The 15,714-nt window shown below is 48.6% G+C and overlaps 1 protein-coding gene across 2 annotated transcripts; it reads right to left on the bottom strand.

The window, feature by feature from the left end:
• Window positions 1-275: 275 nt before the first annotated feature.
• On the bottom strand, window positions 276-7,859 carry RPN1 (ribophorin I). 2 transcript variants are annotated; one of them, XM_015641341.2, is made up of 11 exons: window positions 7,595-7,859; window positions 6,773-6,837; window positions 5,303-5,609; window positions 4,840-5,049; window positions 3,692-3,884; window positions 3,266-3,365; window positions 2,858-2,996; window positions 2,569-2,688; window positions 1,870-2,115; window positions 656-869; window positions 276-556 (listed from the first exon to the last, which is right to left on the bottom strand). In XM_015641341.2, exons 1-10 carry the CDS (start codon window positions 7,820-7,822, stop codon window positions 687-689), a joined length of 1,791 nt encoding a protein of 596 aa, XP_015496827.1. In that variant the 5' UTR covers window positions 7,823-7,859; the 3' UTR covers window positions 276-556; window positions 656-686. The 2 variants fall into 2 exon arrangements, with proteins under 2 accessions (XP_015496827.1, XP_015496826.1); XM_015641340.2 differs by having other exon boundaries at window positions 276-869.
• Between the last annotated feature and the right edge of the window lie 7,855 nt (window positions 7,860-15,714).

Here is a 15,714-nt window from a genome sequence, read left to right as displayed (position 1 = left end):
GTAAGAGGATGGCAGGAGGGGTTCTGTTGCTATCTCCCTGTAAGGGTGTAGGTGCATGCACATCCTTGGGAAACAAGGGCTTGGCCTTCTCCCCCATCTGGGTCAGGGCTTTGTGAGGTGAAAGACCACTGACACAGCTCAGGGCACACAGCTGACAGGCAGCAGGAGTGGTCAGGGCTGACCTCTGTTCCACAGAGAACTGCACCGCCTGGCCACAGGCAGGATGGGGCCATCCAGCCCCTCCAACCTCCCCCCAGTCCAGCACAACACGTAGACACAAGGCAGTGACTGTTTTATTTCAAAGTAGAACAAAGGTATCTTTTATTCTTTCCAGAGCTGAGACATTCAGCTTTGCCATGAATGTGTCTGTGCTCAGACTGGCTCCATGTGTGGTTTACTCAGAGCACATCTATACAGGGCAAACCAGAAGTGGGAGACTGTTTCATAACCTGGCTGAGTCTCACCTCTGGGAAAGAAATCCAATTATCCAGCAAACATGATGGTGTGGTCCCTTGCACAGCATGTGCTGCTGAGCAGACAGGGTCTATAGAAAAATCTAAAAACAAAATGTACTTTCAGACATTCCACATCAACTTTCCCCCTAATTTTGCTGGGAATGAGTTTTGGCTCAAAGTGTATCACTCTCCCTTCATACCTTTGCCCTCTGCACAGCTGCTAAAGCAGAGTTACAGCGCATCAAGGATGTTGTCAATTTTGGAGACCAGGTCCTGGCGCTTGTTGGAATGCATCTTCTCATTCTCGATGTACGTGTCCTTCTTGAGCTTGCCTGCCACCAGCCGCTCCGCCTCTACCGACGACTTCAGAACCAGCTCCTTTACTTGGCCATCCAGCTTCTGAATCTCACTTACCTGGCAGGGTGACAAACCAAGGAAGTATTAGAGGAGACAAAACTGAACAAAAAAAGTCCTTACAGTGAAACTGGAATAGAAGAGATGGCAGATGATAGCAAAAGATGAAGTCAGTGCTTAGTAGAAACATCTCCAATCCCTGAAAGTTGCCTCCCGAGCCATCACATGATGAGGAATATTCCATGAATGGGTAACTAAGGAGTGCAGATAAAAGGGGCTCCAAGGACCCAGGAGCCATACTGGCAAGAGACTGTTAAAGTGTATTTAATGATGCATTTTAAAGGTTTCAAGCTAAATCACAGCTCTGACAGCTGGAAGCTGTGTCCCTACAGTTAATGTTCATAGTGTGTGAGTGGTAGGTCTGCAATGATTTAATCAAGGTGGCTGTTGCTTATATGGACCTTAGGGACTGAAGTGTCCCTCACTTGGGGTTAAGTGGCTGTTTCAGGTAAAATATATTAAAGGGAAAGATAGTGGGTGTGTTTTCATTGTGCCATGGCTTTCAACATGGTAAAGCAAAACACCCCCAGAGGAGCATCGTGTTACCAAAATACTGTCAGCACCAAATGCAAATGTGCAAGAAAATAAGAGATGAGGGAGAAGATTTTGGGTTGACTGGTGTGAGTAGTAGAGTTAGAACTGTTAATGTGTTGATAGTTTCCATTTTTGCTTAAGTGTCACTGCCATGAGCACAATGAGAAGCATCAGGATTGTGTTACAAAAGCATTAATCTGTACAAATGCAGCTGTTTCAAGGGCTGCTTAAGAAAGAGCACAAGCAGCTGTTTACCAACAACACTTACATGGCTTACATGGCTGCATAAGTGAGATTACTGCAAAAATAACATTATTCACACGCCCTTGCAGAGATCAAGCCATTTTCAGATGAAGAAACCCAACCTAGACTAGCTGCAGAAACTAAACCCCCAATTAAAACTCATGCAGAATATTTGACAGAGCCGAGAACAGGAGAGCTTATAAAACAAATTTGAATTTCTTACTTTATCACATAAGTCAGAGCCTTCTGTCTTTAGTTTAGACTGCAGAGAAGCTATTTCATTTGTCAGGGCCTTGTGCTCCATCTCCAAAGACTTTTTGCCACTGTTCAGGGTGGAGATGTCCCGTGACTGCTTGTATTTATTCACTGCTTCATCGAAGTGACGGTACAGCCCAAGCCTCTTGTTCACCAGAGTAAGCACCTGCTCTGTGATGCAGGCAACCTTCATCCTGGCTTCAGCAGCTGGATCCTGCAAGAGGACAGGAGGGAAGATCAAAGCAGTCATATCTTTGACCTGCACCAAGCCAGGCCTGCAATCTGCCACAGGACTGTTATAGAAACTTTTCCCTTTGCAATTAAGTTAACTGAGTAATTAGGTGCACGGTGCAAGTGCTGATTAGGGGAAGCACCTTTCAGCACTCAGTCAAGTCCAACAAATAGTTTAACAGTGAAAACACTACAGAGGGAGAACTGCAGACATCCCTTCTTCTTAGGGGGATTCCTTTTTATGCAGCAAGCAAAACTCTAGTTAGCTTTATGACACCAGATCAGCCCTACAGGAGCAGCAATGCTCAAGATTTTAAACAACCAGTAAAATACTGGAATGGGAAGAACATTCAGCGAGAATTAGTGGTATGAAAAATCATCATTCAACAGCTGAGAAATCTGCTTATATTCCCACAGGGCTCTCCATCATACACACCTTGGTGATGGAGAAATCCAGCCTGACATAGACGATCACAGTGAAGAACAAGATGTAAAAGGCTCCAACCACCAAGAGAGGCTCTTGCAGCATCAGGATTTTGTTGAAAGTGTAATGAACCTACAAGAGAAATTCCAAACACTGAGCAGTGCCCCGTGTTACTGCAGGGTTAACTCCTATCCTCAGGCAGCAGAACTATGCAAGCAGTCCAGCAAGTGTTTATTTCTTAGGTGTTTTAACCAAGGTGCTGAATTCAGAGGAGGCACAACTGCTCAGATGCTACACTCACCACAATGTCCTGGATGTGCTGCTCCACCAGGTTGCTCTTGTGTGCCACAATAACGGGACGTCCAAAAGTGTCCAGATATGTGTAATGAAGCTCGTCTGAGGCACGATTGATTTCATAGGGACTGTCCACATGGATATTCCTGTGGATAAAATCAGACATTCCCATGTGACTCCATGGTGTTTGAGATGATGTAACCCAGGACTTGTCTAAGCAATTGTAGCCTCTAGCACAAGGTCAATCTTGCAGTTTAAACAATGCTCTACAAGGAAGCAAAGATGTGTTCCAAGATCTCCTCCATATGCACAGTCATGGTTTTGATTCACTGTCCCCAGGCCATTAGAGCAGACTGGAGAATTGCCATCAACACAGCACTGTCTGCAGTATTAAGCCAGGAGGAATCACACTTACTTGGCTCCTTCTGGCAGGACAATCTTGACAGTCAGAGAGTCTGTAACTTGCTCATCAAACACGTGGTCAACAAACCTCATCTTCAGGGCATACTGATCACCTAAGAGTGCAGAGCAAAGAGTGGTTACAGTTCCTCAGAGAACAAGGGACAGCATTGAAGCTCAGCTCCCACCCGGGCAGGAGCAGAATTTGCATGGATAATTGTGCAGCAGGGGGCACTAGCTCACTCAGATATATTTTAACCAGATGTCTACAAAAAAACTGAAGGAAGCACAAAAAAGATGGATTTGCATATTCTAGAAAAAACAGCTGGCAACTGTTGTTGCTAAGGTCCTATATACCACAGCTTTCAATTCTTTTCTGTACAGCAACTACCTTTAAACACACAAGAGGACATTTTTTATTCCCTTCCCCTCAGCCACCCACCAAGACTGTAGAGGTATTCGTAGCTTGGCAGGTTATAGCCAATGATGTAATGGGTTTTCCATCCCCCAAAAAGTGGGAATCGGGGACGGATCTCCATCTCCACAGAGTCATCCAGGACAAGAAGGTGGCTGGTGGAGATGTTCCCAATTTCATCTCTGTAATAGACATCCTGAGCAGCAGCTGGGAGAATGGTCTGTAAGGAGAGAAGCAGCAGTGAGTACATCAGAGGGGAGCTACTTCCAGTGAAACTGACAAAACCAATAAAGGCTGGTAAGCATTGAGAAACTGTGCTCCCGCATAAGACATGACAAAATGGCTATTCAGTTGCACTGAGTGGTTAAATTGTGCTATTATAAGCAATCCCACAAGTGGTTGACAGCACTAAAATCACTTGGGTCTCCAAATGAACATGCTTTCTCCAGCCAAGTTTCAAACTCCCCAGACAGCAAGGGAACTCATGATGCCCACCAGGACAGCAATGCCCTTTTCACTCCAACTTGCTGCCCTATCTGGCTGGGCTTGCTGGCTTTACAGTCAGCAAAATGAGATTTCTGTTTGGCTGCAGCACCCTAGAGAATTACACAATCCTGGAGGCTACAAGCAGCGAGAAAGGCTTTGGTTCAGATGAGAACACATAATACTTTTTACATCTGGCTAGCAGAGCCACAGCTTTAATTCTTGTTGAGTGCCTTGTGAGCAAGGAATGAATGGGTGACTTTCCATTATTAATACAGTTCAACATGAAGAGGATACAACAGAGAGGCAACTCTGAAAATAAAGGGCTTGGGACAGAATGAGTGCTCCTTGCATGGTGGAAAACCCAAAGCAGAGATCTCAATACAGGGGGTAAGGGATTTAGAAGGTCCATGAGACTGGAGGAGTGAGAGTGTGGAGAAACACTACATGTCCTTGTAAGTGGTCTGTTGGACCAGCAAATGCAATAAAGGGTATAACCTCCTCATGCTGTTTCCAAAAGCTATTCCTATCCTACACAAGCTTTCTCTGAAAATAGACCAGAGTTTTAATATTCCCTTATTACTGGGGTATCTTAATATCTTACAAAAGGCATCTGCATTTTTCTTTCCCTCTGGGGATCTAAGAAAGGGGGAAGCCACAGTTATAAAAAAATGTATGTGCAAAATGCCAACCTTAAAAGACTTGACAGAAGAGATCCCACTGTCTGGCTGTCTCTGGTAGTCGTATCTGGAGAAAGGCCCTTTCAGCACTGCTCCTGTGTGCTTTAAATCAACCGTCTCTTCAACCGCAATGTTACCCCAGTGAGACACCTCAATGACTCGTGTCATGCTGGTGATGGTCAGGAATGGACTGTTATTTTCATAGTGCACCTTCAGAGTGTCCTAGTGAGGGGAAAAAAGAACTGTCAGACCTAAAGTAAGAAGCAAGCTCCCCTCACAGTAATCCACTCCTTGTGCCACAGAGAACCCTCTTCGCAGATGCACATGTTCCTGGCCTGCACACGGTCTAACTCATGGCTGACCTGTGATTTCTATGTGAAAGCCTCTGCTTCCCACTCTCCAGCCTCTGAGACACATCTTCTGTGTCTGGAAAATGCTCTCTGCAGAGCCACAACACCTTAGCACAGAAATTTACCTGGCTGTATGGAGGGATGTCCTTGAAGGGGCCATATTCAATCATGTCCTCAGTGCGAGAAGGATTTCCCAGCTTGGTGTAACTCTCCACATTCCTGGAGGCCAGTTTGACACGGGTTGTTTGGGTCTTGGTGACATACGGTGAGTAAAAATAGTGATTTCCTTCAAAGACCACAAACTGCTTTTCACTTTGGGTGATGTGGGTGGGATAGGGCTGCAAGACGTGCGTGAAAACCATTTCAACAGAGACACGGATCTTGGCTCCTGGGGCCAAAGGAGATGGCAGCTTCACTGAGAAGAATTTCCCACTGGAAAGGAGAAGAACCAGTAAGTCATGTGGGATCTCCTCTGAAAGAGCATTCAGATCCACTCACTGCAACATCCCTTGTGGACAGGCAACCGTGTATCACATGTGTACTGTGTGATTTGGGCAGGTATTTTACTGCTCCAAGACATAGAGATGTCTTGTCCCAGCAAGTGTGATTACTGTGCTGGGGAAGCAGCACAGCCTGAACTGTGTCCAGGCACAGTTACAGTCTCTGGTTCACATAAAAAACACCTAGTTCCGTTTTTGATTCCTCCCTAATCCTGCACTTATAAAGCTTCAGCAAGAGTTTTTTCCATTCTTCTCCAGATTACAGGAATAATCTGCATCAAAGGAAGCACAAGTCCAGAAGACAAATCACAAACATCTTAAGCACCTGCTCCCACAAAACCTGTTCACGCTCAGACTTTTGCCCACAGGATCTGAAATTAAGGAATGGCTAGAATGGGAGCAAGGTTTTAGACTATGGTTCTAGAGAATGGACTTGGACTCCACCAATCTGTAAGGATGCACTGGACAGACTGAGGTGATGCCAGAAGCAAACATACTTCATGTCATGCCTGGTGGCCCAAGGGCAGAATCACATGAGACATCCAGCCACGTCAGAAGCCACGGTCTACCCTGGCAACTTAACTCCACAGCTATTGTACTCCTGAAACCCAGCTGCACTGGGTAAAGTGGTAAAGTCACTTCACAGGCAACTCTCAGCTCTCATGGCTCAGAAAACACCTGCCTGCAGCACCTACATAATATTTCAAGCTTGGCAGCACAGATCCTGATGCAAACAGCAGCATCCTCTCTCACAGCAGCAGGAAGAGCCTGCACTGGGTCACAGCAGGCAGTACTCTGTGATGCTCTATACACAGCCACAGGGCACTAAACTCTCTGTAGTCACCACTGCCAACCATCTGAGAGCTCAAAATGGAGTAGTGGGTAAGAGCATGACCAAATGTTTCTCTCACCTGGTGTCCCAGGGGGCCAGGGCATTACTCAAGGCACTTGAGTACAAGAGACTGAACACAGCTGAGGAAGAAAACACTCGTGATCTCTAAGTACATGGAACTGGGAACTCTGCTTCACTGTGAGGACAATTATGAACCCCCCTATGCACAACTCTGGGTATTGACCTTAGAGAGTGACACTCACCTTTTGCCCTTAACTTTAGTCTCTTTCACTTCCAAGGTGTTCTCCTCCTCTTCCTCACCTTTCACCTGTTCCCAAACAACAAATGGGATCAGTATGCTGCTATTTAAAAGACTCAACACATCCAGGGCAAAGTTTGTAAAGTTGCTGTAAGGAGTTTTTAGGAGGATGTCCCCCAGAAAGCTTATATATAACTACTGTAGTAAGAAAAAAAATAATAAATTAAAGGCCCTTTCATAATGTTGTTCATGAATACCAATTGCAATGTGTGAAAAACCATATACTGGAAGTTTCTGATAACTCTTACATTTCCATGTTCCCTCATCCTGGTTCCCAAGCCATCACAGTCACAGTAACTTGCACAAATGAAAATACTGATTGAATGCTTTTGTGATTTCCCTTGTGACTGGGAAATGAGCAAGCCTCGGGGAATATGGCTTGAGTTGAGGTATACTACAGAACTCTTTATACACATATACTGTACAGCACCGTCTGTACCTCTCTCTGCTGTATGTAGAGTATACCTAAAGTGACAGTACTTCTGGGACTAGGACAGAAGGAAGCACCGTCCTACTGCTCCTCCGACCCTGCAGTGGGTACGGGCCGGGCCCCCCGCCCAGCCGTGAATCGCCCCTCTCATCGCCTCGCAAGCCTCCCACCTCCGCCCTCAGCCGCGACACACCCCCACCACCACTGCCGTCCGGCTGCCGGGATCCGGGAGCGCCACTGAGGGCCGCCAGTGCCGACGTGTCCCTTCGGGCGCAGGGCCGGGCAGCTCCCGCGGCCCCCCGGGCGCGGTGCTCGGTGCCTTCTCCTCACACTCACCTGCACGCCCAGGTGGGCCAGGCGGGGCTCCAGCCCGGGCTCCAGCGCCAGCAGGAAGGCAGAGGCGGCCGCGCCACCCGGCGCATTGGCGAGGCTGAGCTCGGCCGAGATCTTGGCCAGGTGCGTGCTGAGGTCCAGCGAGCGCCGCACCTCTTCCAGCACTAAATCAGCGCTGGTCCCGGCGGCCGCCAGGCAGAAGAGCAGGAGGCGGCACAGCAGCCCCGCCATGGCCGGCACACCGCGCGGGGAGGGCACAAGATGGCGGCGCCCGCGCTGTACGGGCACGGTACAAGATGGCGGCGCCCAGTAGGGGAGGAGGCTCGCTATGGCGGCGTCCAATGGGGAAGGAGGCTCGCTATGGCGGCGCCCAGCGGCGCTGGAGGCCCGCCCCCACTCCTAACCCCGTTCCGCGGTGCCTGAGGAGAGAAGCTGGGCGGGTTATTCCAGAGTCCCGGGCATGGTTTCAGCTTCGCGCAGTTCCGGCGGTTCCCGGCGCCCCGGCACTGTCGGCGAGCTTGGGTGTTCCCGCGGGGCGCTGGGCGAGCCCTTGCTGAGCTCCCAGGTCTGGGCAGGCCTCGGGGCCGGTCAAGCGCTGCTTGTTTGGCCTTATTGGGGTTTCCCACTTCTTTTTCTGCCCGAACAAGAGCGAAAAAACAACTATAAGGAATATTAGGCGATGCTCAGGGCTTTCAGGTGCTCCTCAGCCTCCTCTCCTGCCACGGCACAAAGCAGCTGTTTCTCCCTGTTTTTAGCAGTGGCCGGTTCCTGCCTGGGCTCCCAGGGGCCAGAGGTGTCAATCCTGGTGGAAGTGTTGGGCATATAGCACAGTCCGCTGGAGCTTCGGGGTGGATATACTGGGATATAGCACCTGGAACTGCAAAGGGATGGACTTTGGTGCTTTTGATTATGCTGTTAATTAATGAGCCTCAAATTGGGACAGTTCATCTTGCTAGCGTTGTTGTTCTGGAAGGTGAGGTTTAACACAAATAGAGTTTAAGGTGAACCCAAATTTTCAGTTAAAAAAAACCCACAGAAACTTGACAGCTAGGCGATGCCAGAGTACAGTAACCAGCCCTGCGCTGATTTCAGGCAGCTGGGGAAAGGAAAATGTTAGTGGTTTAACACATGACTGGGGAAGAGGTGATTGACACTGTATTCCCAAACATCTAAGGCAGATAAAAGCAAGGAACGGATGTTGTCTGCTGTGATTGCTGGAGCAGGGTTTTGTCTGTGAGCCCTGTGGGACAACAGACCTTTCATGTTTGCATAATGTGATCCAGGACTCAATCTTTCTTTAAGATCCTAATACAAGTCACAGAGATAATTCTTTGATTTGGCCTGAGATTGCCAAGTATCGGAAGAGCATTTCCTATATTATTTATTTGGATACAGAATCAAATAGCCCCTTGGCAAAGGCTAAATAGAATGGGATGTCTCCTGGTGTGCTATGTTCAAAACAGCATAATTTCTCAGCTAGCCTTCCTTTTCTTCCCTTACCACCCCACTGTCCCCCAAATTCCTGTCATGGAAATTTTCTTGGCAAATTCCTTTTATTTCCCTTTGACTTATGCAGACACCAGGCCTGTGAATTTGGCAACTTGCCCTGTAAGCATATTCCAGCACAAGCAGGTAGTTCTGTCACTGTGTTTCGGGTGACAGTGGTGTTCTCTTCCAGCAGCACAGCAGGAGATGCCTGCAGGGGCGGGTTCCACCTCCTCAGCTTCATGTTTCCAGCCAGGACAATTTTCTGGGTCCCTCTGCTCTCCAGGAAATCTCCAGTTTATCTTGGCCTTCTCCAAAGACCTGGGCTTTGGGGCCTGGAACTGGATAGGCATGAAACATGAGGGGCTGAGCAAAATAGCTGCCTCTAATTGAAGGCTGGCCAGTGGTGCTGCATCTGGGAACTCCCTCCACTTGTCTAGGTTGGGTTTACAAGTTCCTCTGCTAGGAATGGCTGTCACTGTCCTTCCATGTGTCACATGGAATAAATGAACTCCAGTCGGCCTCTTTAATAACACACACAGCTCCAGCTCTTATTTCCCCCTCCCTTAGGGCAACTTCTCTTGGTAAAGGGAGGGAAAGAAATAAATGCACATGTCCATTATGCCTGGAAATAATTTGGCTTCAGTTGTTACATCCCAGGCCAAAAGTTGCTCTCCAATGGGTTCATCCCAGAGTCTGGATTTGACCTCTCTGGCGAATGCCAGTTTCAATATGTGACCCATCCCAGACCCTAGCAAGTTCTAAACCAGACTATTGTACACTAACCCTGTGTTTGGATCCATTCCAAACCGTGATAATTAAGTCATCCTGAGCTTGTGCATCATCTGTTTCAAGACTTCAGCCCTACCACATAGACTAAATTTGTCTTTGGGTTGAAAAGGTGCTGCCTTTGGGCTCGTTCAAGGCTGAATTTGGCTCTTTGGGCTTGTTCAAGGCTGTGTTTGGCTCTGCAGGCCCCTCTTGCCACTACCCTGTGAGCAGTGCCAGGCTGTTCTTCATGCAGAGGGTCAGTCACAGCTGCTCGTGGCCCCTGGCTGGGTGTGATGGTGGCTGGGACAGCTCCAGGATAGCTCCAGGACAGCTCAGGGACAGCTTGCAGGCTGTGTTCTGCAGGGACAGGGTGCAGTGCCTGTGTGCAAATCTGGCTACTGAGGCCTGGTGCCAAGTAACAGAGAGAGACAGGAGTTCAGAACTGCTTTTTCTCTCTTTATATGTTATTTTTTTTGTTCTCTCCCTCTCCAGCAGTACTGTCCCAGAGAGCTGCAGGTCAGGAAGCAGCATGAGAGGTTAGCAGACCCTGCTGCCATCCAGGCACTGCAGAGTGTCCCAGCTCCCCATGTGCTGTGAGGAGAGCGTGTCACCCTCAGGACCTCAGAGCAGTGGGAGGGGAACAACCGCGGTGGAGCCACTGCCAGCCCAGCCATCTGCCAGGGCTGAGGGACCATCGTGGTCTAATAAACGCCTCTGGCAGGATAGGCCATGAACAGAACCGCACCCCAGGAAAAGCTCTGCATTCCTCTGTTTTTACAGGACTGATGCCAAAATCAGAGCTGTGTCATCTGTCGGAGCAATTTGTTCTCAAAGAGGGAAGGAGAAGTTGTTTTCTAAAGGAGGGGGTTGGCTGTGACCACAGAAGCACACTGAAGCCTGTAGCAGCAGGGACCAAGATTTGTTCTGGTGTGGTCCTCATACCAGTGGGGATCTTGCACCAGAAATATGCAGGGATCATGATACAATGTATTGCTCTTTGAGGAGACCAGGTCAGGGACAGGAGAGAGTAAACAGGGCTGTGCATGTATAGCAGAAGTCATCCTGGCAAGGCCTTGAAGATTTTAATACAAATCTGAAAAAAAACTCCCTGCTTCAGATTTTATTGGTGTTTCACCATTTAACCTTGTGTATGTAAAATCGGCCTGTTGGCTGCTAATGGGAGGCAGAGGATATTTCTTTATTCAGTCCTGAGCAAGGTGTTGCAGTTGCCAGCCATGAGAGCACAGCTATGGAGAGGCTGAGTGATGGCAGAGTTTGTTTAGCCTTGCTAATGCCCTCAAAAAGCAACTGAAGAAAAAGAAGAACAGTCTTCCAGTTTCATTATTTTTACAGCCTAATTTTTTAGCTCACCAGCACAACTCACACTGAGCCGAGGAAAACAAACTGTTATTCTTATTTGGGGTTTGCCTGTGATTTCCATGGAATGGTGGACTTAGGGGGTTGGTTGGAGCTTGGCTCTTACTCTTTGTTCAGCTACTTTGGAAACACATCCTGCCTTGGCAGAGAAAGAGTGGTGATGGGGCACTGTCTGTCAAGGGACTGCTCCTCTGGAATTTTTTCAAGTTAATTATTTTCAGTAGCTCCTCCCTCTCTACTCCTCATAGTGTTCACCTTTCTTTAAAATAAATTTTCCTGGTTTAAAAAAAAAAAATTTCTTTTTCTCTCCTTGTCAGACCACAAAACTCAGGAAAAAATAATGAAAAAAGTGCCTGTGCACAGCAGTTTTACAAAGCATTGGGAAGCACACAAGGAGAACCTCCTAGAAGAACATGGGAGAGCATCTGTGAGTCCTGCTAGGGCTGAAATCACTGTGTCATAAGTGCTGTTGAATAAGGAGAAAAAAAATTATGGAAAAGAGGACACTTCATCACTTTAAAAAGTACTTTCAACTCTTCTTACAGCTTACTAAAAATGTAACTGAAATAGCCATAGGCAGGCACTGTCAGGCTGTGAATGAAAAAAGTCTGCTACACGTGTACAATTAAATTGCAAAACCTGAGCAAGGTATGTGGTCCACACAAGGAGAGCTGCTTTGGGCTGGGTGGATCTGGATTTTATCACAGGACCAGAGTATGTTTTGGATAGAGGGAACAGTGCTGTTTTAACTATATAAAAAAAAATAAAATAAAAAAATGAGGGTGTGATCAGGGCTGCCACTCAAGTACTTCACAGTTCACACAGGACCTAGGTACACCCACAGCTTGAAAATGCCTTTGGAGGACTGGCATCTGCAAAGCCAGAGGGGCAGAGAGGAGCGCAAAGTGAATATCTCAGAAAAGACAGATGCTGCCAGCCACTGAGAACCACGAAGGCAGGGAACCTGCTGTCCTTCCAGGCTCCAGAGGAGGAAGCTTGGAGTCCTAGCGATGGGCAGAGCGGAGACCTGCTGGCTCGTGGGGCAGCAGCTTAATCTCACCCTTGTGCTGCAGATGAGCAAACCCTTGCACGGCTCGACACAGAATTACAACCCCTCCATCTGCTTGTTTGTCCCAGGGCCGCAACCTCCCAAGGCCAGTGATGGAGGCAACAGCACCCGCGTTTGACTGAAATCACAGAGATCAATACATTGAGAGAGCCCACAGTGGAATCAAGGTAGGAGCACCTGAGAGGTTGGTGCTGAGATCCCTGACCTGGGCTGGGCGTGCTGGGGTCCTGACCGGCAGCTGCAGGCAGCGGTGACACTTCTGCCCCGCCCAGACTGGGCGATGGAGCCGGTTCCCACCGTGAGGGGTGACAAAAAGCCTCACCTGCCCCTCGACAGGCCATGTTCCCTCGGCCATGTCCCCCCAGCCCCCCGCCATGTCCGCGCGTCGCCGCCAGGGGACGCCGGTGGCGCGCCGGCGGGGCGGGGGCGCGGCGGGGCGGAGCCTCTTCCCGGCCCCGCCCCCGGCCCCGCCCCGATCGCCGCAGCCTCACCGTGGCAACGACAACAATTAATGCCCGGCAGGACCCAGCTCCCTCCCGCAGGATCCCGGCAACAGTCCCGGTGAGGCTGCTGGGACAGACAACAGCCGCCCGAACCTGCGAGGGGAGCGGGCACCTCCATCCCAGCGGGCTGCAGGGATCTGCAGGTTTCATTGTGCCTTCCCGCTGCCTGCCAGGCTCTGGGGCGTGCAGTGCCTCTGTTGGGGTCACTTCAGGAGGTGGTATGTCCCCGGAATAAAGGACGGAAGGTGAAGGAAAGGCTGTGCAGTGGTGCAGCGCCCCGGTGCCACGGCATCACTGTGGGATTTAGTGTCCATCTCTCTGATAAGTGCTGTTGCATTTTTCCTTCTGACCCTTTACGGCTGGCAAATGTGGTGCCAGGACTCAGCTGAGAACGGTACAGTCCTGTGGTTCATGATACTGTCCTCAGTGGCAATGAAGTCTGGCAAGTAATTGTCACTGGCCACTCCACACAATAAGGGAGTTGTCATCTTCACATGGAGCAACTTCTTTTTCTCAGCTTGGTTTTGGAAAAGGAAGCACATGCTGGTGTATCTACTTAGGAGCCTGTTGTTCATGTAGAGTTTAAACTTGGATTTTAAAGCTTCAGTTTTGCAGGATCTTCCACACACAGCAGGAAGCTGAGGATCCCGCTGACAGCAAACAAGAGGGGGTCATTTATAGATTGGCAGCTCTTTTGCTCCCTCCAAGAGCCCTGAGTTCAAGCAGGGAGATAATGCAGATTTCTTACCAGGTTACTAAATTTTTGAATGCAACGGCAGAGACTTTCCTGGATCACGCTTTGTCAAGTGCCAGCTGGGATCTACATTTCTCCAGCAAAGGCACCCCGAGCCCCTGCCTGGCTGAATCAAAACCTCTGACCCAAGCCCAGCTGTTCATGGACCTTGGCATGTGTGGATGTGGTGGTCAGCAGTAGCCCCTTCTCAAGGGATAACCTCATCATGCCCTTCCAGATGAATGGTGATGATTCCATCCCATCACAGGTCTCCCAAAGAGGGAGCATTAACCCCTTCTGAACAGCACTGGTCTGCAGTAGTGTATGCAGTCACTTTCCTGATAAGAAAAACATCAATTATCAAGTAAAAAAGAAACATGAGGGTCTTCTGGTCATTTGTTCTTATTCATTTCTCTGAAGGCCTTGGGCTCCCTCACACATAGCTCTCCTGCCTGCTAAGAAATATTTGATATTTGTGTTGTTTGTCCAGTGAACTGATCTACTGATCTCCTAATTAGTAGATTACCAGTGTTTGTACTGCAGAACTGATCCGCTCCAATAGAAAGGATGGCAGCCAGTGGCTCACTTAACCCCACACAGGTCACCCCAAAAGCAACTAAAAGACAGCCTTAGCCCCCAGAAGGCCAGCCCCAGGTCTGATGTTGGTGTCTGAAGCAACTGGGCAGAACAGATATTCCTCAGGCTGGCACTGGGCTGTTGTAGGTGGGATAATGCATCTTCTGTAGCCTCATTGCTCATAGGTCGGTTGAGAGCTTCACTGAGGAAGACAAACCTAGAGAGATCCTGTTTATCTAAACAAAGTAAGAAGTGCTGATTTCTATTTTCCAGAAATTTAGGCAGTGATAGGGAGCCAGCCCTGAGTGCTGGAATAGAATAACTGGAACTGTAACACCCACTTAGAAGCATTTCAGTTTAGGATCATGCTTTGCAAGACATACCTTCAATTTGGTGGCTCAGAGATTTGCAAACAGTGAGTCATAACTCCCTGGGGTCAGAAATGCAGCTGCTGAGGTACCAGGCATTGAAAAGTGTTGTCCAAGATAAAAGCAAAGCATACCTCACTGCCTACACACCCTTATCCTTCAAGGCTGAGTATCTTTGTCACAGTTTTTGCAAACATGCACTCAAAATTATACCAGCTTCTTGTGGTTACCATTGATACAGGATTTGCTTCTCCTTTTAGAGCAGACAAGAGGGTATTGTGAAAATCTGTCACTTGAAAAGAGCTAAAGCAGATAGATCTGAAGCTAATATGCAGCACCTTGTGCTTGCAGAGGGGTGCCTGGTGTTTGAGGTGGGAATCCTGCTGTGGGACATGTCTGTGTCTTTCCCATGGAGGGTCCCAGAGGAACTTCCTAGGCCTCTGCAGACAACCCCTGTCTCTTAGGATCCAGGATGGACCTGCAGACCCTAGAGAGTGTGCTACAATGCAGCCAGTTTGGTTCCTACCCACAGAGCTGTCTTTGGGACATCTTTTGGTGCTGACTCACTGTTAAGGAAGAAGTAACATGCAAGTCACCTGTCCCACAAAGTGTCCCACTCACAGAGGTCATGTGGCACCAGGCTCCTGTCCCATGACACATTCAGGGTGCAACAACAGCATGACATGGCTACCTTTGCCACCAAAAGCCTGGATGCAGAGCTGGTCCACCCCATTGCACAGCACTCCATGCAGAGAAGAGCAGTGGCACCAGCTGTGGGTCTTACAAAGTGTTCCAGGCCCTGCCAGCCTGTCCTGTCTGCCCTCACAGCTTAAAAGCCACTAATGGCATGAGCTGAGAGCCCTCAGGCTCCCCAGATCTTCACTGTGAAGGCTTCAGTGCTTGGTAAGTAACAGCTCATAGAACCTGCTGCTTTGGTAACACACTCCTCATACAAAACCTTGATCCCTGAAAGAAGGCCAGTTCTGCAAAGGCCTGCGCAGTTTTGTGCTGGCTGTTCACCTCTCTCTGTATCTATTTTTAACCATTCCTATGGTTTAAAAAGCCTTTCAGAAATGTCTGTGTTTAGAAGGACACGGATCTGACTCACTCTGGCCTCAGGGAAATTACTTCACTCTCTGGATCATCTTCTCCAATTGAGTATGAGAACAATCATATGAAATTACCTGGCATACCTCCCAATGCAGCTGTAAAAAAATAATTATCTGGTATTTAGGACTGGC

Source organism: Parus major, chromosome 12, assembly GCF_001522545.3.
Source record: "Parus major isolate Abel chromosome 12, Parus_major1.1, whole genome shotgun sequence".
In the NCBI taxonomy this organism is placed as follows: domain Eukaryota; kingdom Metazoa; phylum Chordata; class Aves; order Passeriformes; family Paridae; genus Parus; species Parus major.
This window is presented reverse-complemented; position numbering and strand designations above follow the sequence as displayed.